Source organism: Haliotis asinina, chromosome 13 (assembly GCF_037392515.1).
Source record: "Haliotis asinina isolate JCU_RB_2024 chromosome 13, JCU_Hal_asi_v2, whole genome shotgun sequence".
Taxonomy (NCBI): Eukaryota; Metazoa; Mollusca; class Gastropoda; order Lepetellida; family Haliotidae; genus Haliotis; species Haliotis asinina.
The window spans coordinates 6,441,388-6,467,351 of NC_090292.1; the positions used below are offsets into that span (position 1 = coordinate 6,441,388).

The 25,964-nt window shown below is 44.8% G+C and overlaps 2 protein-coding genes across 2 annotated transcripts in view; both read right to left on the reverse strand.

The window, feature by feature from the left end:
• Window positions 1-2,136: 2,136 nt before the first annotated feature.
• Window positions 2,137-9,280, reverse strand: LOC137260139 (BPTI/Kunitz domain-containing protein 4-like). The gene is made up of 5 exons (XM_067797838.1): window positions 8,830-9,280; window positions 5,919-6,032; window positions 5,639-5,728; window positions 4,062-4,178; window positions 2,137-2,519 (listed from the first exon to the last, which is right to left on the reverse strand). Exons 1-5 carry the CDS (start codon window positions 8,888-8,890, stop codon window positions 2,449-2,451), a joined length of 453 nt encoding a protein of 150 aa, XP_067653939.1. The 5' UTR covers window positions 8,891-9,280; the 3' UTR covers window positions 2,137-2,448.
• Window positions 9,281-13,341: 4,061 nt separating this feature from the next.
• Window positions 13,342-25,964, reverse strand: part of LOC137260103 (uncharacterized) — a 30,434-nt gene continuing 17,811 nt past the window's right edge. Inside the window, exons 2-3 of the mRNA XM_067797807.1 lie at window positions 16,544-16,675; window positions 13,342-15,161 (exon numbers count right to left, since the gene is read on the reverse strand). Coding sequence (XP_067653908.1) covers window positions 14,908-15,161; window positions 16,544-16,675 — 386 coding nt within the window. The 3' untranslated portion in view covers window positions 13,342-14,907. The remainder of the gene's footprint in view (window positions 15,162-16,543; window positions 16,676-25,964) is intronic.

The window sequence follows — 25,964 nt, forward strand, 5'->3', positions numbered from 1 at the left end:
GAATATGTATGTATTTAATGTACGGCTAGATTTCCTAAATTGCTAAAGGCTGAATGAATAATCTAAATCGATCTAGGGTCCGTGCAGGAAGCAAATGTACTGTATGGTGGTCTACCTTCCGTTGCCGTTATTTTATATCGTCTTGTCCTTTCCACACTAGTTTTAAATTGTAACTGTGATATTCTAGTTGTTTTACTGTCCTTTGACGACAGGTTTTTTATGATATACATGTATTCCATTTCAGTGTTAAATGTTCTCGTCACGTTATGGCTGAAATATTGCCGATGTGACGTTAAATATTAACTCACTCACTCACTTCGTGTGGTTCATTTCATACGTCCTTACCTTACATGTTAAGGAAGTTGTTAGAAAATAGAGCTTTTAAAGTACTTTGCTTTCATGAAACTGTCATAAACAACAGGTGACCCAGGTGGAAAACACCTAACACCGTTGTTGGTGCAATTTCAAAAGTTCCCTTGTCAAAATATTCACTCTTTCCGGTCGGCGCCATGTATGCATATTTTATCTACTGACAAGGACTGCTGTGTATTTTCACTGCATGGTACAATTTGATTGACTTCAAAGCAGTTGATGTAAAGAGCATGAAAATTGGTAAATTAAGCCGCTGACTTTGAGGGCACCGACTCCTAACGACATCAATAGGTCGGCAGGTAGGTGATAGGTTGGTAGGTGATAAGTAAGGTCTTACATTCACTGGCCGCTTGTATAGATGGAATACTGATAAAAAGCGGCATAAAAATAAACCCACTTACTCTCTCACTCAGTTTTTGGAACGCCTCAACTTGACCGCGTTGCTAAACAACCGAAGCCCCTTTCGTAGGTCAGGTTTGCGGTTGTCACATTATCTGGCGTGAAGCGAGCAAAACATGGAACCAATCCAGACAACCATTAAGCATCTTACATATCCTGAGAACCTAATTGTTTTGAACTTCTGAGAGTCTCTGGAGCAGTTGGGTAGCCTAGTGGTTAAAGCGTTCGCTCGTCATGCCGAAGACCCGGGTTTGATTCTGCACATATATGACGCCCCTCTCTGGTGGGCTCCGCAGTGATATTGCTGGAATATTGCTAAAGGCGGCGTAAATCTAAAGGCACTTACTGATTCTGGACCCATGAAGGTCCCGGGGTAGAATAGGCCTTCAGCAACCCATGTTTGCTGTAAAAGGCGACTATGCTTGTCGTAAGAGGCGACTCGATTATTTACAGACCGCCGCCATATAGCTGGAATATTGATGCGTAAAACTAAACTCACGCACTCACCGATTCTGATCTTCTGTGTGACATTCTGTATTGTTTGGACCTACTCAAAACATATTACGAAACCAGTTTTAGTAAGTGTAATACGATATAGGCTGCTCCTGGACGTAACCATGTTAGCCCAGTTTGAATCCCGCGGAGTAAGGGTACTGGAATAAGGATGTTCCTTATTGTCGTTTATCTTCTAACTCAGGAATTTTATGGCTTCAAGATGGCCGTCTGTAAGTAACAGAGTTTTCACCAGCCAATCCAGTGATTGTGACCTCTTCACACGAGCACACTAATTTCTCCACATATGTATTGTTACGAGAGTGTATTTTCTGTAATTGGTAATAGTATTTTAGCGGCACGCCTTGTAAGGTAGCGTTATAGAGTTGCCTCCCTGTAGGCGCTCTTCTGCATATGAGTGCGTGTTTTTGACTGTTAATAAACACAGGCCGGTCGCTTCGATACTTCGCTGGAATGCTCAAGAATCAGTGACTGTGTATATATAAAGCTGGTTGTTGTGTTGACCACACACACACGGGCATGTGCTTACACACAGAGTCATACTGGAGTTGTGTCATTATTCGGCCAGTCTACATTTGTCTACCTCTTCGTCAACTTTCAGCCTACATTCAACACCTCTTGCTCGCAACATTACTGCTTGACAAGTATTTGGTGCAAAACCTGCATGAACCAAAATACGCCGAGGTCCCGTGCCGGACAGAGGCTGAACCCTCATTTACTACAATCTCACCATCAAGTTGCCAACATCTGGAACCATGTGGTGTGAGTGCCACCATGTTTCATCGATAAAGATAACTGTGTGATTTTCATAATCGGCATTTCTTTTATGGTACGCAAGTATTGCAAACAATAGGTGCTCATCTTAATAATGTTTCCAACCAGTATCAGCAGAAAAATAAGACCTTTCTGTTAAATCTTGCTACATTTATTAAACTGATAGTAACTCTATAGAATAGTATGTTGTATCATTTGTACTTTGGGTCATGTGGTCCTTCTACAAATAGATATCTTGAATCTTGAATCATAAGACAACTTATTTGCTTGCAACACAACGAGCATCTACGGGTGGTTGTCTTTATGATATGAATCACGGGACGGCTATTTCAACTGATCTGATCTCCTGGGCACCAGGTGTTCAGTTCTGTGTATATGATGGCCGGCTAACTACGGCGACATGCTGACTCGCGCATCTCTCAAGTCCATCATGGTGTCCAGAACATCGGGATCAATGGGAACTGACAGAACAAAACAAGTGACATATTCCACTCAGTAATGGAGCACTGCTGCTGCTGGTACTACTACTGTTCTTGCTGCTGCTACTACTACTGCTGCTGCTGCTACTGCTATCACTACTAGTGCTGCAGCTACTACTACTACTGCTGCTGCTACTACTACTACTGCTGCTGCTGCTGTTACTATCACAGCTACTATTACGACTACTTCGACTGGCACACAGAGAATGCTACAACTGCTACCGATACAATTACTGCTACTACCACAGCTACTTCTGCTATTGATGCTAGTGCTGCTGCTACCATTACCCCTGCTAGTACATTTACTAGTACATAGCAAAGCCTTGGAATGCTTTTCGAATATTCTCCTCCTGCTTCTGCTGCTGCTCCTCCTCCTCCTCCTCCTCCTACTACTACTACTACTGCTGCTGCTGCTGCTACTACTACTACTACTACCACTAATACTGCTGCTACTGCTGCTGCTACTACTACTACTACTTCTGCTGCTGCTGCTGTTACTACTACTACTTCTGCTACTACTACTACTGCTACCACGAATACTGCTGCTACTAATACTACCACTAATACTGCTGCTACTACTACTACAACTGCTACGATTGCGACTACTACTAATACTAGTGCTGCTGGTCCTACTACTACTACCAGTAATACTGCTGCTGCTGCTAATACTACTACAACTGCTGCTGCTACTACTTCTACTACTATCACTAATACTGTTAATAGTGTGCATATTATTGGGTCACAATGTTTAGTGTTTTGAATAATAAATATGGTGGGTCGCATTTCGTATGATAGATGATCCGCATTTTTAGGATTCAGGTTTTCCGGGAATTATTTGCCCTTGACTTCCTGTTTGTTTACTTCCAGGGGACATTGTTTCGAGGGCATTCTACAGTGTTGGCGATGGCAGTAAGCGCTCGTACTTTCGGGAAACGACTGAAAATATATATGAAGGCTAGTTGCCGTGCTGTGAGGGACACACATTCACATTTATTCACTGGGGTTTACATCGCCAACAAATCCGTCAACGCCCGAAACTGCTGTCAGATCGCTCGCCGTGTTACATTCTGCATGACTGTTTATCTCTCACACTAAGACTTTGGTGAGTTTGCTATATATTTTATGACCCTATGCATTAGATTTTGTCTCACTTGTATTGTATTTGCAATCGATATTGTGATATTGACTTGTGGCTTTGTATAACTTGCTCTCATTGCCTTAATACAAGATTTGAATATTTTAAACGTGTCTTTGTTCTGTTTTGCTGGTTCACAGGGGATTTCTTACATTGTTGTCACGATAAATTCTTAACCGTAACACTACTACTACTACTGCTGCTGCTACTGCTACTACTACTACTGCTGCTGCTACTACTACCACTACTATTGCTGCTGTTGCTACTACTGCCACTAATGCTGCTGCTACTAATACTACAACTGCTACGATTACGACTACTACTGCTACTTCTGCTGCTGCTACTACTATTAGTAGTAGTACTACTACATGAGAGTGAGTGATACTGACCCGCAGGATGATTTCCCGGCAATGCCCTGGCCTTACACTGACAAGTGAAACACCCACTCGCGTCGACAATGTGACCATACGTGCACCTCCGCTGACATTTCACCGGCGGACACACATCTGCAACATCGACAACCGTCAAAACGTCACGAATCATCTATTGGCCAATGTGATACCGACGTCGACCTCTCCTGGGTGCCGGGTCACTTCAGCATAGCAGGTAACATAGCGGGTGATGATGATGCTAAAGCAGCTCTTGACAAGCCTGTACTTCCACTGCAGACCCCTGACAATGACTTCAAACACACTATCAAAGGTTATGTAAAGAAGATGGGTCACCCATGTAGGAAGAAATAAACTTCATGAACTGAGGTCAACATACCTGAGCTCACTGTACCTGACACTGACATGTAATAACTGCTCCCTAGCCACACAAAACTTTGAAAGAAAAACTAACAAAAATACTGATATCAAATTATATGTATCAACACTGAGCATGTTGACTGCATTTTGGTTCTGATACTAACTCATTCTACAATCCTGACATTATAACATAAAGCTGCTGCATGTAGCAGGGCGTGGAGTCATCGCACAGATGACATCCTTACCTTGTCAGTTTTCTGACGGCAATAACCCCATTGGTCATGTGGACAAGGCGTCCGACTTCGGATCAGACGGTCTATGGTTTGAATCCCAACACGGGAGTAGGAAATGTTGTGGCCGCTACATACGAAAAAACCCGCAATGCACCAGAGCCACGAAAATAGGATACAATATTGCACATGACTTAGCACCTGAACATTTCTGTAACTGCAAATATGCTCTGAAAAGAGCATATCCCACCCTCACAAACACGGATATATTGTAAGACTGATAGTTACACCTGTGTGTCTCAACCGCCTCTGAAACTTTGAAATTCAGCATTGGTTTTTGCCTAACTTTGATCATCGCGGGAGTCACTCATGCGCTCGCTCGCAATAAACTCTCCACTCAGTAGCCAGGTGTTTTCAAAAGGAAATCGTCATGGATGATTAAATGTCAGAAGCTTTGGTTTGGGATCTGGAGGAGAAGGAAGGAAGGATTTGTATAATTAATGATGGTGATGAACTTTTCCAGTAAGTCATGCTGATAGTGTCATGACTGCAACTACTGCTACTACCAACACTGCTAATACTACTACTGCCACAACTACTATTCGAGGTAGAATAGGCCTTCAGCAACCCATGCTTGTCACAAAAGGTGACTATGCTTGTCGTAAGAGGCGACTAAAGGGATTAGGTGGTCAGACCCCCTGACTTGGTCGACACATGTCATTGGTTCCCGATTGCGCAGATCGATGCTCATGTTGTTGATCACTGGATTGACTGGTCCAAAGTCGATTTTTTACAGACCTCCTCCTCCTCCTCCTTCTCCTACTACTACTACTACTACTACCATCACAAGGACTACCCCTGTTACCAATGCTATTGCTACTACTACTACTACTACTACTACCGCAACTACTGTTACTGCTACTTTCGGCACCACCACAACTACTACCACTACCACTACTTCTACCTGCGCTACTACCACTCGTGTACCTTTACAGGTGCATATCTGGCACCCTGTGACCGGGTCTGTCTGGAATCCTCGTCCTGGACACGCTGGGCACACATACTTTGGACACCACCCTGCGTAGGGAGGAGAAGTCTCACAGAATAATTCACAATGAGCAACACAGTCACAGAAGGAATCAATTTCTAAGTAACAATGTTAGAGTTGAATCTAATGATGAGTCATTTTTAAACTGACAGCAATCCTATTAGTGAAACACCTGTGCGTTTTGCTGGTTTCCATTGACATTGTGCATGACGTACTTACGTGGCAGACACGTGCAGGTAGGACAACCTCTACCGTCTATGAAGTAGCCGAACTCGCAGTCTGAAGGGCACGCCTCGAGACCGGGGCAAGTCGTCCTCTTGCCTTGTCCACAAGCTAGCAACACGGACAGACAGGACCGTAATTAGGGTATCGAAGCAGGGTAAATTCAAACATGAACGGTCATTTCGAACAACATTAGGAGTAAAGCGTTCGCTCGTCACGCCGAAGACCAGGTTCGATTCCTCACATGAGTGTCTGCGTGAAGACCATTTCTTGGGTCCCTCGCCGTGCTATTGCTGGAATATTGCCAAGAGCGCCGTAAATCTATACTCACTCATCGCCATAAACGTTGTTGACTACTAGTTATTATCTAATGATTCACAGGTTGTGTGTTTGGAATATCATACTGACCACAGATTCAAGTTTACTTTATCGGTTTTGAAAATATTTCAATGTGTAAATTTTCTTCTGTACGTCAGTTTATAAAGAAATATAGAATTGCTCTTACACAGCTCAGTCTGAGTTCACGTACACTGAGGATTGAAAAGGGCAGGTGGACTATGCCTAACCACCATTACAAGTTCGCCTGTGTCCCTTTTGTGTGAACGATCTTGAAGATGAATACCATATCTTGCTCATTTGTCCAAAATATTTAAGTATAAAAAATCGTTATCTACCACGGCATGTCATTGGCAGGCCACGTATGATGACGTCTATGAATATGTTACGAAGTAATATGTACAGCTGTTGATTGATATTGCTAAATGTGTCTATCATGCCTCTAAAGTGGAAAGTACAAATGATATAATTATTTACTCTTGGGTTACCATCCCTTATTTCTTTGTTAAATTGTTGTACATCAAATGATGTAAATCCACAAATACCCACGATTGTCAGTTTATAAATTTTGTAACCATTGGTTTTGGCCCTAAAAACCCTTTGTCTGTCTGTCTGTCTGTCTGTCTGTCTGTCTGTCTGTCTGTCTGTCTCTCTTGGGAAAGAGGCTGAGACTGAGACTGTAATAAGTCCGATATTTCACACTTTCACATAATACCTGCCTAAATTGTAGGCATATACGTGAGGGGAAAAAACCATTTTTTTTTTATATTTCAGACAGTATTTTAGTTTTGGTTTCGTGTAGTCCTGACAGTTCAGAAGCTCTCTTAGTGCTAAAATAGTCGTTACGGTACGTTAACGTTAGTAAATTGCACTAACGACCATCTGATTACTATCAGTAGAGATTCGAAAATCTAGGTCTTGGGCCCGTATTCACGAAACATTCGTAGCCCTAAATGATTGAGTGAGTTTAGTTTTAAGCCGCACTGGGCAATGTTCCAGCTATATGTCTAAGAATTCGTAACTTTGATCGTAGCCAAGAATGCTAAGGATGGACTTAAGAAGTTCGTAGAGCTACGAATGTTTCGAGACTAACTATGCACGAGGCTTCCCCCTGGCCGCAATTTAAGCACTTTGTGACGCGAAGCACTTTGTGACGTGAAGCACTTTGTGACGTGCCGTTTTGGTTCATTTGTGTAGAGGATCAGTTGATACCCAACTTTTGTCATTGATCCGGGACGTCCTGTATTGAGTCGATCGTCAATGTTTGTAGGTTCTGCTGTCAGCTAATCGCGAATTGGACAACATTTCGGACATGCTTTAACGTTATTTAGTTTCACAAACATAACCAATCTTGGATTGTAGCCGTCGAGAATCATCCTTTGTTATTGGGGAACATTTATTAGAATTTTACTGTTTGCCCACGACCTTACAGACGAGAACATTCCGTTATCTTGTCGTTTACACCCCCAGGCAGTAAATGATTGAGCGGAAATGTCGGTAATGCTTCTTTCAGAGTAAGTTGTAAGAGGCGCAGGTGACAGTCATAGGTTTTGTCGTTTTTTTGAGTGGGTGGGGTGTTATCTGCGAAGTTCAGTATCTATCACTCACTCACTCACTCACTCACTATATATAAGTAACGTCATATGCGTAATAAACAAAAACGAGAGATGGGGGGAGGGACGTGGAGGGGGTGGTGGCTACAGTGTGGACAGAAAGAAGGAGACATGTTCAAGCTGCAAAACACCTTCATTATCTGCACCAAATATCCGTATGTCGACACAGATTCTAATGTCGTTGTCACTTTCTCAGTATAAAAGAAGTTGTATATTGTCATACTTCGTTATAATGAAGCATACATTAGCTTTTGTGACATGATCAATATCAATTCTATGAACATGTATTTACATTTGCAAATGTACTTTTGTATGACAGTGAACACGTTATTGGCGAGGATGCTTTCATTGGGTCACCCAAAGGAAATGATAGAGACTGAAATCCGAAAAATTACGACTGGTCCATTTTCGAACCAACTCAGAAAACTGTCAATTAGTAGCCAAACTTCAGAGCAATTGTAAAACAAGTGTTCAGTTGTTGGTTTCAGTTTCATGTTCACAAAAAAATAAAATATGAAAGCATCATTATTTTGCCCGATATCGATCTTGTTACGTAATGATCTAGTTGGAATTAATCGGTGAATTTGAAGCAATCTGCAGAAGCAATTGACAGAAAGCTAATTTCTGATTGATTTCGTAAGCATTGTGACTCGTGGTCTTGCGAAACGACGTAATCAGTGTTGCTTTCTCATTTGTTATACAACATTTCGAGCGAGATCTGGTGTTGTTCACACAAATGTTAATAGATGAATTTACAATCATCAGAATGATGAGTGCATTCTTTTATATCACACGCATTTCAACCTCCTACACAAACAGACATGCTTGGGAGAAATGCCAGCCCTATAACGCATAAGATTTTGGAATGTCCTAGAATTTCTAGGATTTTTGCGAGAACATTCTCCGAACACTTTTCCATATAAGCATTATCTAACAACCCACAAATACAGAAGACTTACCTGTTTCGGTGAGGGTAGTAATTATCAGTGCTCCTAGCACTGCTCCTAAAAGAGTCCCCATGGGGTGGCCACACGGAATTGACGCTGTGTGGAGATACTCTCCACCTACCCAGGACGAACAAGACTGGGATCCTGTCTACAAAAGCTGGTCGCACCAGTTTCCCGTAGACAGAAAAGCGACTTTTCATTGGTCGTCTGTGTTCGATGATAATGTGTTGATAGTGGATATCAGTGGATATCCGTAACGGAGGAAATATAATTTTTCATACACAAACAAACGTCGAGATGTAGTGATGTATTATGTCTTTCATCTTTTGTTGCCCATTTTCCTCATGTTTCAAGTTAAAATCGAAGCGACTGCGTCCGGAGGATACATATCGCTGGGTAGGTTGCGCACATTAACACTTGAACCAGTTTATACGAATCACGTGTATCCCAAGGCTATTTCCTCTCATTGATATGCATGATTACCTCTCCAGTGAGCATACATTACACTTCTATATTTAACATGTTCTATTATCGTGGAATATGATGGATTGAAGGACTGACTGACTGTTCCCAAAACTGTTCTGACATGTTCTAATGACGTTGATGTACATTTTTACAGCCTTCATGCTCATTCACACCGCCAGACAATGAGTTTTTTGGGGAAGCTCGTCTGTTAGACGAGGCTGCTTGAAGGCAGCACATCAGTTACACGCTTGGGCTTCAGGGTAGCACATCTGCGGAAAGCGTCTTTTTCAGGGCAGGACGTCTGTTCAACGCTGGTGGTTCAATGGCTTGCATGCGGGTGCTTCATGGTTGCACATCGTTTGCACGCAAATGCTTCAGAGTAGCACATCAACTGAAAGAGAATGGTTCAGGTACCACACAGGCATACGTATCCCATACATGTGTTTCACTGTTTGCACAGATTTTTTACATTTTAGATTCCCGGGATGCACATATGTTGTTTACAAGACCTTTGCGGATTCGAATGGGTGCTTCCTAGGTGAGGGAGTGAGTTTAGTTTTACGCCACACTCAGCACGGTGCTGCTTAGGTCTCATATAGGTTGTACATATAGGTTGCACATATAGGTTGTAACATCACGCATACGAAACGGGTGCTTCCTAATTTAGACACAGGTTGCTTCATAATTTTCTGACATCGACGCGCGTGGGATGCACTCAAGCAGAACACGAGTGTTTTACAGGTTACACATATATTGCACACTTTGACACACACGTGTAGAGACCAAGCACCCCGGGGGAGCTGAGCACCGAGACGGACACCTTTGCGATGCATGAATAATTAGTGTACCATGAGTATTGCACGTGAGTGCTTCCTGCGTGTGAACACGTGCTCGTGTCAGTCGGGTTTATAATGTTATTATGAGTTATACACGTTGCACACCGGATGTGCATGTTTCTAACGACGCTCTCTTTTATGCGGTTATAGCGCATGGAACAGGGGCCGTTTTAGTTCAATGTGACAAAATGTCTGAAATTCAAACGAAAGTACATCAGGTGTGTTATATATGTATATATATTTATTTATTCAACACTCTTCTTTATAGAAACTAGCATGTAGCCTTAAAGTAGTTATATATGAAAGAAATATGTTGCAATCAAGTTACCCTATACACACTCAATCATACAGATTCCCAGACAGCCAATCAGTTGTCAGTGTAGACTTAATGGTGCATAGCAACAGCACTCAGTAACCAGTTCGTCAAACACCACAATAAATTTGTAATTTAACAGACCCACTCCGTCGACCCCAAGCACTAAGAAAGGGAAAACACTTCGTATCAACTTTAACTAATAAACGACGGAGTAAACTCTACTTTTGGTAGCCTTGATAGGGCTCGCTGCCCATGCCTGTGTAGCGAACATGCACCAAGCACATAAAGCGGCCCTTAAACTCAATGTAAATGTGAAATAAAAAGCCTATCGAAACAAAAACACTCTTAAGTGGAAAAGTAAATATCAAAATTCAAATCCTAAACTAAAACATCTGCACAACGCAACACTGGAAAACTGAAAGAACTAATTCAAATTGAGAAATATTAACAGGATGTTAACCAAATTACAAATACGTCACACAAAATTAAATTCCCATCTGCACAAAATAAACAAACAGTCACCAAACAGATCAATACATACACAGCAGCGAAACACAAACTCCCAAACACGCCCTACAACATTGCATGCACCACCATTAACACAGAATAGTGCCCCTTGCTACTGGACACGCACCTATCATTACAAGTAACCCTAAATCCACTAAAAACACCTGAGAAAACCAAAGAGTTACTATTATCTTTTTAGCTCGTGTTTAATGCCACACAACCAGTTAGTGCTAACACGAAAGACATATTTGAACAAAACGTACAAACAAACAAAACAATTCCCAGCCAAACCATCCCATAGTTCACACCCATCCAACCCCCACCCAACCATCCCCAACTTTTGCCATTTTCTAATTCAAACTTCAAACAAATTTAATTTAATTGTGCTACTCTAACGTCCCCAGAAGTTGTCCTAATTTTCAATCAAACAGTAAATGTCCGAGTGGACCCATGCAGACCCGTGTGGACCCGTGTGGACCCATGCAGACCCGTGTGGACCCGTGTGGACACGTGAGCAAACAGCGCAGGTTAAATCACGTAATCACCATCGTCAACACAGATAGTTGTCAATACGATATCTATGTCTCTTTGATATTTGTGAAGGTGTAGCTGGCAGCCATTGGTGCGTGGTTTTAGTGTTCACGTCTCTGACATGTGCTCACACGTTTCACCTAACCACGACCCGTGAAGGTCCAGGGTAGAATAGGTCATCAGCAATCCTTGCTTGCCACGAAAGGTGGCTGTGTTTGTCGTAACAGGTGACTTAACAAGACAGGGTGGTCAGCCTCGCTGACTTGGTTGATACATGTAATCGGTTCCCAACTGCACATGTCGATGCTCATGCTGTTGATCACTGGATTGTCTCCTACTGACTCGATTATTTACAGACCGCGGCAACATAGCTCGAATATTGCTGAGTGCGTTGGAAAACTAAACTCACACACTCACCAAGCCACTCGTGTAAGAAAGGCCTGTACACTGTACAGTATATCCACTGCACAGAACGCGATCGTCATATTTCACTTATCGAAACGGAACGAAAACATCTGTACGTGTTTTGAACACATTTTGGCAAAATTGTGGCTATGGTCACATTGTAACGGTTACAAATTTGCCTTTACAAAAGATATAAGAAATTCCCCCCGAACCAACAAAACACGGATAAGTCTAAAATATTCTGTAATATGTACTGACCAAAGTGAAGATATGAAGATTCACTACTGAGATTTCTGGTACAATGCAACTCTAGAGTCAAATCTACAAAATCTATGTAAGTGTTATGCTGGCGGGAATCATTCGAAGGTCAAGTAATGGGTCACAAATATAATATCAGCTCACCAAAGTCTTGGTTTTCAGTGAGAGTGAGAAACAGTTAGAAACTAAATGTTACACATCTGTCCTGGATTTAGGCCAATGTTGACACACAGATGTAGATAGACCGAATATTGACAGCTCCAGTGTAATTCCGTGTGTGTCGTCAACACAACAGCCAACCTTACATTTACACAGTCACGTATTCTTGAGCATTCCAGCGAAGTGTCGAAGCTTTGCGATCGGCTTGTGTCTACCAACAGTCAAAAACACATATTCATATGCTGTAGAGCGCCCACAGGGAGGCAACTCTATAGCGCTACCTTACAAGGCGTGCCGCTAAAATACTATTACCTTGGTACGAAATGTGACCCATAATAACTATCACTCTAAACTCTAAACATTGTGACCCAATAATAACTATCACTTAATCAATAATAATACAAATTTCAGAAAATACACTCTCGTAACACCATGCACGAACATATTTGGCGCAGAGGGTAAAATCCTGTTTGTCGTGGAGACCAAACAATCACGTGACAGAAGTCTCACGACATAATGTCTAGACTGACGTCAGCGCAACGAGAACGGGCCTCAGGAATGTCACAAATGGGTGCCTCCAACAACCATGTTTCAAGGACACTGGGTTGCTCAAGACAAACCATAATCCGGCTGTTTAACCGTTTCAATATGACAGGCCAGACCTGTGATCGACCCAGAAGTGGACGCCCCAGAGTCACAACACCCCAAGAGGATCGCTATCTGTGGGATACTTACCTACACAGCCGGGTGTTGATGGTGACGTCATCAGCAGCCTCATCACTGAGTCATCGCGTCAGCCGATTCACAGTGACAAGACGACTTATTCCTGCACGTGACTACCGACCGATGTATCGAATAGCCTTGACCTTCCGGCGTCGTGCAGTGGTCATCACTGCATCACTGTTTATTGTTACAAAGTCAACACAACCAGCGTATTTTCATTTGCTCATCAGTTTAAAATGTTAAACAAAGAGTTAGAACAATGAGCTAAAAAATTGTCATGCATCAATACATATAGCCTAGGTTTCAAACAAAGAGCTAGACTGGTGAGACAAAAAAAGTGTTTATTTAAGTGTGAAACTTCATATTATAAATAGACCTCATTGTTGACGAGAACTGGTTAAATCAAGCTTCTGAGTAATGAGTTCCAGCATGTCTATTTAGATGTTACATTTCAACAACAACAAAATACGTCTTTAAACATGCTGTTAGAATGATGGGCTGGATTGTTTATGCTCGAGTTACTCATAAAGCATGTATAAAATACATTTTGTTAAAATAGCATGAAGCGTTGATATCGTACATAAATATACATGGCCATTCTAGTCCATGCAGTTTCGATAAATTGTACACGCCGCTAGGCCATCTGCTCTTCAGATGTTGGGTTAGTGAGTGGGTGTTGGTGTCTTTTTATCATGCCTTGACACGTGACCGAAATGATAGCAATGAATGTAGAAACATGAAATATTTTGAATGAGGTATTCGTGTCCAGGATCACAGACTCACCATATGTCGTCTTGTATAAAGGAAATTAATCCCATACAATTTAAGTCAAAAGCAGAAAAACAGAGTATTGCCCACTTTATATACTGGGATATTGGTTACATAAGTCCAGGGTTGACGAGTAGAGAAGTTTTCACTTTATATACTGGGATATTGGTTACATAAGTCCAGAGTTGACGAGTAGAGAAGTTTTCACTTTATATACTGGGATATTGGTTACATAGGTCCAGAGTTGACGAGTAGAGAAGTTTTCACTTTATACACTGGGATATTGGTTACATAAGTCCAGAGTTGACGAGTAGAGAAGTTTTCACTTTATATACTGGGATATTGGTTACATAAGTCCAGAGTTGACGAGTAGAGAAGTTTTCACTTTATATACTGGGATATTGGTTACATAAGTCCAGAGTTGACGAGTAGAGAAGTTTTCACTTTATATACTGGGAGATTGGTTACATAAGTCCAGAGTTGACGAGTAGAGAAGTTTTCACTTTATATACTGGGAGATTGGTTACATAAGTCCAGAGTTGACGAGTAGAGAAGTTTTCACTTTATACACTGGGATATTGGTTACATAAGTCCAGAGTTGACGTCTTCACTTTATATACTGGGATATTGGTTACATAAGTCCAGAGTTGACGAGTAGAGAAGTCTTCACTTTATACCCTGGGAGATTGGTTACATAAGTCCAGAGTTGACGAGTAGAGAAGTTTTCACTTTATATACTGGGACGTTGTTACATAAGTCCAGAGTTGACGAGTAGAGAAGTTTTCACTTTATACGTTGTTACATATGTCCAGTGTTGACGAGTAGAGAAGTTTTCACTTTATATACTGGGATATTGGTTACATAAGTCCAGAGTTGACGAGTAGAGAAGTCTTCACTTTATACACTTGGAGATTGGTTACATAAGTCCAGAGTTGACAACTACAGAATTATACAGACTGCGCACGGTGTGTCTGATTACAAGGTGGACACAAATAATAACTTTGGTTTTGACTCCTGGGATCTGTTGCACAATGTTAGTAATACAGAGTGTCACATACAGTGTTCCTTTTGTTCTCAGTGGTGGGTGATTCTTTCTTGGGCAACACTTAAATGTTTAGGGATTTACAAGCAGGTGCGTTGGTAGTGCACATAAGATGACCCAACATGTCGGTTGCTTTCTGGAACGGACAGAAACGTTGCGCTGGACAGGTAGCACTCGCCACCCTTGTAGTCACACGTAGTGCAGGTAAAGGTACTGGTGTTGAGACACAGCTGACGGCAAGCAGCCTCGGTAACGCCAGAAACGTGTGCGTCATTGTAACCGCCGATTGAACGATCAAAATAGCGGACGGCGTCATATCCCCATTCGGTGCAGTCTGTGGAAAGAACACCCACTCCTAATACACTCATTTAACTTTATCTGTTGAATATAAGGGTCACTAGTGGTAGAAAAAATTTCGGTGGAGTCTTCAAGAGTACAGAAGAACTCCTTCCGATACACGTCTACAATAGGGGTAAAGTTTACACTATACAACAGTGGTAACATTTACATTATACAATAGGGGTAAAGTTTACACTATACAACAGTGGTAACATTTATTTTATAGAAAAGGGGTAAAGTTTACACTATACAACAGTTTTAACATTTATTTTATACAATAGGTGCAACGCAGTACAAAAGAATAACACTTATGCTATACAATATGTATAACGCTTAAATTATGTAATAGGGGTAACAATTACGCACTGCAATAGTAGCAGCATGTACACTATACAATAGCTGTACCAACTGCACTAAACGAATGGGATAGAACGTACAATATACAATACGGTTAACACTTCGGGTGTACAATAGGGTAAGACTTACACTTGACAATATGAATGACATCTGCAATACACAAAACGTGTATCACTAACACTATTCTATGGACGTAATGGGTACAATATTCACGTGCATTTCACTCTACACAACACAGTAAGTTACACACTATCTGCAACACACGCACTCCTTCCTGTTGACATTCATTTATGTTATTAACTGTAACACATTTTCACTTTCCTTTTCACGTGTATTTGTAACACTACCTGTGACACAGGCTCTCCTTCCTGTTGACGTGTAATTATGACATTATCTGTGATATACGTTCTTCCCCTTCCTGTTGACGTGTATGTATAGCATTACCTGTGACACACGCTCTCCTTCCTGTTGGCGTGTAATTATGACATTAACTGTAACACATACTCACCTTACTGTTGCCGTGTATTTATAGCATCACCGGTGACACACGTTCTTCCTCTTCCTTTTAACGTGTATTTATAACACTACCTGTGACACACGCTCACCTTTCTTGTCGACGTGCATTTGTAACATTACCTGTGACACACGCTCACCTTTCTTGTTGACGTGTATTTATAACATTAACTGTAACACATACTCACCTTCCTGTTCACGTGTATTTATACCATTACCTGTGACACACGTTCTTCCTCTTCCTTTTAGCGTGTATCTATAACACTACCTGTGACACACGCTCACTTTTCTTGTTGACGTGTATTTATAACATTATCTGTGACACATACTCACCTTCCTCGTCATGTGTATCTATAATATTACCTGTGACACACGTTCTTCCTCTTCCTTTTAGCGTGTATCTATAATATTACCTTTGACACACGTCCACCTTCCTGTTGACGTGCATTTATGATATTAACTGTAACACATAAACTCCTTCCTGTTGACGTGCATTCATGACATTACCTGTGACACACGCTCTCCTTCCAACTGAGAACATGATGCCAGGCTGACAGTTGCAGATTCCGTCATTGCAATAGGTGTGTTGAAGACTGCAGTCGCCATCACTTGTACATCCACTGCCAACAAAGCTGGACCCTGAAGCATCAAGTCAGACAATGGTTTCTGTTTCAGCTCGTCTTGAAAACTGACTGAATATGTGAGTGTCGGTAATCTGCTAGCTGGACGTGACGTGCGACTGTTTTGACCACCACCATGCATCATGTAACTAAGATCTTTTCTTCGCACGTCCCGAACTATTTAACCCTTCCTCATCCCATGCACTGAGCCTCTTTCTCCGTAGTCAAAGCTCCGTACCTAACATTCCATCTGTGCAACAGGTCTCGTCCCATAACTCATTTCTCGCATCAGGACAACAGCAATATCACACGTCACACACCTTACGCTACTCACCTCAAGTCACACACTTCACGTCACATGGTACGAGTCACACATACCATGTCACGCACCTTGCATCGCAGATTTCAAATCTAACTTCTCAAACCACACACTTCACATCACACATTTCACGTCCAACGCCTCACGTCTAACATCTCACAACCTCTCACATAAAAAAACTCACGTTCTGCACTTCACATGACACATTCAGTACCTGACAATCCTAACCTCACAACTCCTTCGTCACATCCCGTACCTAACATGATGCACCTCACACCCAGTATCTCATACCCCGCACCTTATATGATGTACGTTACATCCAGTATCTCACACCCCGTACCTAACATGATGCACCTCACACCCAGTATCTCACACCCCGTACCTAACATGATGCACCTCACACCCAGTATCTCACACCCCGTACCTAACATGATGCACCTCACACCCAGTATCTCACACCCCGTACCTAGCATGATGCACCTCACACCCAGTATCTCACACCCCGTACCTAACATGATGCACCTCACACCCAGTATCTCACATCCCGTACCTAACATGATGCACCTCACACCCAGTATCTCACATCCCGTACCCAACGTGATCCACTTCACACCCAGTATCTCAAACCTCATACCTAACACAAGCTACCTCACATCCAGTATCTCACACCCCGTACCTAAAATGATGTACCTCACATCCAGTATCTCATACCCGTATAACAAGATGTACCTCACACCCAGTATCTCACACCCCGTACCTAACATGATGCACCTAACACCCAGTATCTCACACCCTGTACCTAACATGATGCACCTCACACCCAGTATCTCACACCCCGTACCTAACATGATGCACCTCACACCGAGCATCTCACACCCCGTACCTAACATGATGCACCTCACACACAGTATCTCACACCCCGTACCTAACATGATGCACCTCACATCCAGTATCTCACACCCCGTACCTAACATGATGCACCTCACACCGAGCATCTCACACCCCGTACCTAACATGATGCACCTCACACCCAGTATCTCACACCCCGTACCTAACATGATGCACCTCACACCCAGTATCTCACACCCCGTACCTAACATGATGCACCTCACACCCAGTATCTCACACCCCGTACCTAACATGATGCACCTCACACCCAGTATCTCACATCCCGTACCTAACATGATGCACCTCACACCCAGTATCTCACATCCCGTACCTAACGTGATCCACTTCACACCCAGTATCTCAAACCTCATACCTAACATGATGCACCTCACACCCAGTATCTCACACCCCGTACCTAAGATGATTCACCTCACACACAGTATCTCACACCCCGTACCTAACATGATGCACCTCACACCCAGTATCTCACACCCCGTACCTAACATGATGCACCTCACACCGAGCATCTCACACCCCGTACCTAACATGATGCACCTCACACACAGTATCTCACACCCCGTACCTAACATGATGCACCTCACACCCAGTATCTCACACCCCGTACCTAACATGATGCACCTCACACCGAGCATCTCACACCCCGTACCTAACATGATGCACCTCACACACAGTATCTCACACCCCGTACCTAACATGATGCACCTCACACCCAGTATCTCACACCCCGTACCTAACATGATGCACCTCACACCCAGTATCTCACATCCCGTACCTAACATGATGCACCTCACACCCAGTATCTCACATCCCGTACCTAACGTGATCCACTTCACACCCAGTATCTCAAACCTCATACCTAACATGATGCACCTCACACCGAACATCTCACACCCCGTACCTAACATGATGCACCTCACATCCAGTATCTCACACCCCGTATAACAAGATGTACCTCACATCCAGTATCTCACACCCCGTAGAACAAGATGCACCTCACACCCAGTATCTCACACCCCGTACCTAATATGATGCACCTAACACCGAGCATCTCACACCCCGTACCTAACATGATGCACCTCACACCCAGTATCTCACACCCCGTACCTAACATGATGCACCTCACACCCAGTATCTCACATCCCGTACCTAACATGATGCACCTCACACCCAGTATCTCACACCCCGTACCTAACATGATGCACCTCACACCCAGTATCTCACACCCCGTACCTAACATGATCCACCTCACACCCAGTATCTCACACCCCGTACCTAACATGATGCACCTCACATCCAGTATCTCACACCCCGTACCTAAAATGATGTACCTCACATCCAGTATCTCAGACCCCGTATAGCAAGATGTACCTCACACCCAGTATCTCACACCCCGTACCTAACATGATCCACCTTACACCGAGCATCTCACAACCCGTACCTAACATGATGCACCTCACACCGAGCATCTCACACCCTGTACCTAACATGATGCACCTCACACCCAGTATCTCACACCCCGTACCTAACATGATGCACCTCACACCGAGCATCTCACACCCCGTACCTAACATGATGCACCTCACACACAGTATCTCACACCCCGTACCTAACATGATGCACCTCACACCCAGTATCTCACACCCCGTACCTAACATGATTCACCTCACATCCAGTATCTCACACCCCGTACAACAAGATGTACCTCACATCCAGTATCTCACACCCCGTAGAACAAGATGCACCTCACACCCAGTATCTCACACCCCGTACCTAATATGATGCACCTAACACCGAGCATCTCACACCCCGTACCTAACATGATGCACCTCACACCCAGTATCTCACACCCCGTACCTAACATGATGCACCTCACACCCAGTATCTCACATCCCGTACCTAACATGATGCACCTCACACCCAGTATCTCACATCCCGTACCTAACATGATGCACCTCACACCCAGTATCTCACATCCCGTACCTAACGTGATCCACTTCACACCCAGTATCTCAAACCTCATACCTAACATGATGCACCTCACACCGAACATCTCACACCCCGTACCTAACATGATGCACCTCACATCCAGTATCTCACACCCCGTATAACAAGATGTACCTCACATCCAGTATCTCACACCCCGTAGAACAAGATGCACCTCACACCCAGTATCTCACACCCCGTACCTAATATGATGCACCTAACACCGAGCATCTCACACCCCGTACCTAACATGATGCACCTCACACCCAGTATCTCACACCCCGTACCTAACATGATGCACCTCACACCCAGTATCTCACATCCCGTACCTAACATGATGCACCTCACACCCAGTATCTCACACCCCGTACCTAACATGATGCACCTCACACCCAGTATCTCACACCCCGTACCTAACATGATCCACCTCACACCCAGTATCTCACACCCCGTACCTAACATGATGCACCTCACATCCAGTATCTCACACCCCGTACCTAAAATGATGTACCTCACATCCAGTATCTCAGACCCCGTATAGCAAGATGTACCTCACACCCAGTATCTCACACCCCGTACCTAACATGATCCACCTTACACCGAGCATCTCACAACCCGTACCTAACATGATGCACCTCACACCGAGCATCTCACACCCTGTACCTAACATGATGCACCTCACACCCAGTATCTCACACCCCGTACCTAACATGATGCACCTCACACCGAGCATCTCACACCCCGTACCTAACATGATGCACCTCACACACAGTATCTCACACCCCGTACCTAACATGATGCACCTCACACCCAGTATCTCACACCCCGTACCTAACATGATTCACCTCACATCCAGTATCTCACACCCCGTACAACAAGATGTACCTCACATCCAGTATCTCACACCCCGTAGAACAAGATGCACCTCACACCCAGTATCTCACACCCCGTACCTAATATGATGCACCTAACACCGAGCATCTCACACCCCGTACCTAACATGATGCACCTCACACCCAGTATCTCACACCCCGTACCTAACATGATGCACCTCACACCCAGTATCTCACATCCCGTACCTAACATGATGCACCTCACACCCAGTATCTCACACCCCGTACCTAACATGATGCACCTCACACCCAGTATCTCACACCCCGTACCTAACATGATCCACCTCACACCCAGTATCTCACACCCCGTACCTAACATGATGCACCTCACATCCAGTATCTCACACCCCGTACCTAAAATGATGTCCCTCACATCCAGTATCTCAGACCCCGTATAGCAAGATGTACCTCACACCCAGTATCTCACACCCCGTACCTAACATGATCCACCTTACACCCAGTATCTCACACCCCGTACCTAACATGATGCACCTCACACCCAGTATCTCACATCCCGTACCTAACGTGATCCACTTCACACCCAGTATCTCATACCTCATACCTAACATAAGCTACCTCACATCCAGTATCTCACACCCCGTATAACAAGATGTACCTCACACCCAGTATCTCACACCCCGTACCTAACATGATGCACCTCACACCGAGCATCTCACACCCCGTACCTAACATGATGCACCTCACACCCAGTATCTCACACCCCGTACCTAACATGATGCACCTCACACCGAGCATCTCACACCGCGTACCTAACATGATGCACCTCACACCCAGTATCTCACACCCCGTACCTAACATGATGCACCTCACACCCAGTATCTCACACCCCGTACCTAACATGATTCACCTCACATCCAGTATCTCACACCCCGTATAACAAGATGTACCTCACATCCAGTATCTCACACCCCGTATAACAAGATGCACCTCACACCCAGTATCTCACACCCCGTACCTAACATGATGCACCTCACACCGAGCATCTCACACTCTGTACCTAACATTATGCACCTCACACCCAGTATCTCACACCCCGTACCTAACATGATGCACCTCACATCCAGTATCTCACACCCCGTACCTAACATGATGCACCTAACACCGAGCATCTCACACCCCGTACCTAACATGATGCACCTCACACCCAGTATCTCACACCCCGTACCTAACATGATGCACCTCACACCCAGTATCTCACACCCCGTACCTAACATGATGCACCTCACACCCAGTATCTCACACCCCGTACCTAACATGATGCACCTCACACCCAGTATCTCACACCCCGTACCTAACATGATGCACCTCACACCCAGTATCTCACACCCCGTACCTAACATGATGCACCTCACACCCAGTATCTCACATCCCGTACCTAGCATGATGCACCTCACACCCAGTATCTCACATCCCGTACCTAACGTGATCCACTTCACACCCAGTATCTCAAACCTCATACCTAACATAAGCTACCTCACATCCAGTATCTCACACCCCGTACCTAAAATGATGTACCTCACATCCAGTATCTCATACCCCGTATAACAAGATGTACCTCACACCCAGTATCTCACACCCCGTACCTAACATGATGCACCTCACACCCAGTATCTCACACCCCGTACCTAACATGATGCACCTCACACCGAGCATCTCACACCCCGTACCTAACATGATGCACCTCACATCCAGTATCTCACACCCCGTACCTAACATGATGCACCTCACACCGAGCATCTCACACCCCGTACCTAACATGATGCACCTCACACACAGTATCTCACACCCCGTACCTAACATGATGCACCTCACACCCAGTATCTCACACCCCGTACCTAACATGATTCACCTCACATCCAGTATCTCACACCCCGTATAGCAAGATGCACCTCACACCCAGTATCTCACACCCCGTACCTAACATGATGCAACTCACACCGAGCATCTCACACCCCGTACCTAACATGATGCACCTCACACCCAGTATCTCACACCCCGTACCTAACATGATGCACCTCACATCCAGTATCTCACACCCCGTACCTAACATGATGCACCTCACACCGAGCATCTCACACCCCGTACCTAACATGATGCACCTCACACCCAGTATCTCACACCCCGTACCTAACATGATGCACCTCACACCCAGTATCTCACACCCCGTACCTAACATGATGCACCTCACACCCAGTATCTCACACCCCGTACCTAACATGATGCACCTCACACCCAGTATCTCACAACCCGTACCTAACATGATGCACCTCACACACAGTATCTCACACCCCGTACCTAACATGATGCACCTCACACCCAGTATCTCACACCCCGTACCTAACATGATGCACCTCACACCCAGTATCTCACATCCCGTACCTAACATGATGCACCTCACACCCAGTATCTCACATCCCGTACCTAACGTGATCCACTTCACACCCAGTATCTCAAACCTCATACCTAACATAAACTACCTCACATCCAGTATCTCACACCCCATACCTAAAATGATGTACCTCACATCCAGTATCTCATACCCCGTACAACAAGATGTACCTCACACCCAGTATCTCACACCCCGTACCTAACATGATGCACCTCACACCGAGCATCTCACACCCTGTACCTAACATGATGCACCTCACACCCAGTATCTCACACCCCGTACCTAACATGATGCACCTCACACCGAGCATCTCACACCCCGTACCTAACATGATGCACCTCACACCCAGTATCTCACACCCTGTACCTAACATGATCCACCTTACACCCAGTATCTCACACCCCGTACCTAACATGATGCACCTCACACCCAGTATCTCACATCCCGTACCTAACGTGATCCACTTCACACCCAGTATCTCATACCTCATACCTAACATAAGCTACCTCACATCCAGTATCTCACACCCCGTATAACAAGATGTACCTCACACCCAGTATCTCACACCCCGTACCTAACATGATGCACCTCACACCGAGCATCTCACACCCCGTACCTAACATGATGCACCTCACACCCAGTATCTCACACCCCGTACCTAACATGATGCACCTCACACCGAGCATCTCACACCGCGTACCTAACATGATGCACCTCACACCCAGTATCTCACACCCCGTACCTAACATGATGCACCTCACACCCAGTATCTCACACCCCGTACCTAACATGATTCACCTCACATCCAGTATCTCACACCCCGTATAACAAGATGTACCTCACATCCAGTATCTCACACCCCGTATAACAAGATGCACCTCACACCCAGTATCTCACACCCCGTACCTAACATGATGCACCTCACACCGAGCATCTCACACTCTGTACCTAACATTATGCACCTCACACCCAGTATCTCACACCCCGTACCTAACATGATGCACCTCACATCCAGTATCTCACACCCCGTACCTAACATGATGCACCTCACACCGAGCATCTCACACCCCGTACCTAACATGATGCACCTCACACCCAGTATCTCACACCCCGTACCTAACATGATGCACCTCACACCCAGTATCTCACACCCCGTACCTAACATGATGCACCTCACACCCAGTATCTCACACCCCGTACCTAACATGATGCACCTCACACCCAGTATCTCACACCCCGTACCTAACATGATGCACCTCACACCCAGTATCTCACACCCCGTACCTAACATGATGCACCTCACACCCAGTATCTCACATCCCGTACCTAGCATGATGCACCTCACACCCAGTATCTCACATCCCGTACCTAACGTAATCCACTTCACACCCAGTATCTCAAACCTCATACCTAACATAAGCTACCTCACATCCAGTATCTCACACCCCGTACCTAAAATGATGTACCTCACATCCAGTATCTCATACCCCGTATAACAAGATGTACCTCACACCCAGTATCTCACACCCCGTACCTAACATGATGCACCTCACACCCAGTATCTCACACCCCGTACCTAACATGATGCACCTCACACCGAGCATCTCACACCCCGTACCTAACATGATGCACCTCACACCCAGTATCTCACACCCCGTACCTAACATGATGCACCTCACACCGAGCATCTCACACCCCGTACCTAACATGATGCACCTCACACACAGTATCTCACACCCCGTACCTAACATGATGCACCTCACACCCAGTATCTCACACCCCGTACCTAACATGATTCACCTCACATCCAGTATCTCACACCCCGAATAGCAAGATGCACCTCACACCCAGTATCTCACACCCCGTACCTAACATGATGCAACTCACACCGAGCATCTCACACCCCGTACCTAACATGATGCACCTCACACCCAGTATCTCACACCCCGTACCTAACATGATGCACCTCACATCCAGTATCTCACACCCCGTACCTAACATGATGCACCTCACACCGAGCATCTCACACCCCGTACCTAACATGATGCACCTCACACCCAGTATCTCACACCCCGTACCTAACATGATGCACCTCACACCGAGCATCTCACACCGCGTACCTAACATGATGCACCTCACACCCAGTATCTCACACCCCGTACCTAACATGATGCACCTCACACCCAGTATCTCACACCCCGTACCTAACATGATTCACCTCACATCCAGTATCTCACACCCCGTATAACAAGATGTACCTCACATCCAGTATCTCACACCCCGTATAACAAGATGCACCTCACACCCAGTATCTCACACCCCGTACCTAACATGATGCACCTCACACCGAGCATCTCACACTCTGTACCTAACATTATGCACCTCACACCCAGTATCTCACACCCCGTACCTAACATGATGCACCTCACATCCAGTGTCTCACACCCCGTACCTAACATGATGCACCTCACACCGAGCATCTCACACCCCGTACCTAACATGATGCACCTCACACCCAGTATCTCACACCCCGTACCTAACATGATGCACCTCACACCCAGTATCTCACACCCCGTACCTAACATGATGCACCTCACACCCAGTATCTCACACCCCGTACCTAACATGATGCACCTCACACCCAGTATCTCACACCCCGTACCTAACATGATGCACCTCACACCCAGTATCTCACACCCCGTACCTAACATGATGCACCTCACACCCAGTATCTCACATCCCGTACCTAGCATGATGCACCTCACACCCAGTATCTCACATCCCGTACCTAACG

Bases quoted from the DNA above. Each gene is read 5' to 3' on its own strand.
- LOC137260139 (XM_067797838.1), bottom strand. From the start codon at position 8,890: ATGGGGACTCTTTTAGGAGCAGTGCTAGGAGCACTGATAATTACTACC. The intron at 5,729-5,918 runs GTAAGTACGTCA...CTCCCTACGCAG, and splicing joins TACCTGCACGTGTCTGCCAC to GGTGGTGTCCAAAGTATGTG. The intron at 2,520-4,061 runs GTCAGTATCACT...TTGTTCTGTCAG, and splicing joins GCCGGGAAATCATCCTGCGG to TTCCCATTGATCCCGATGTT.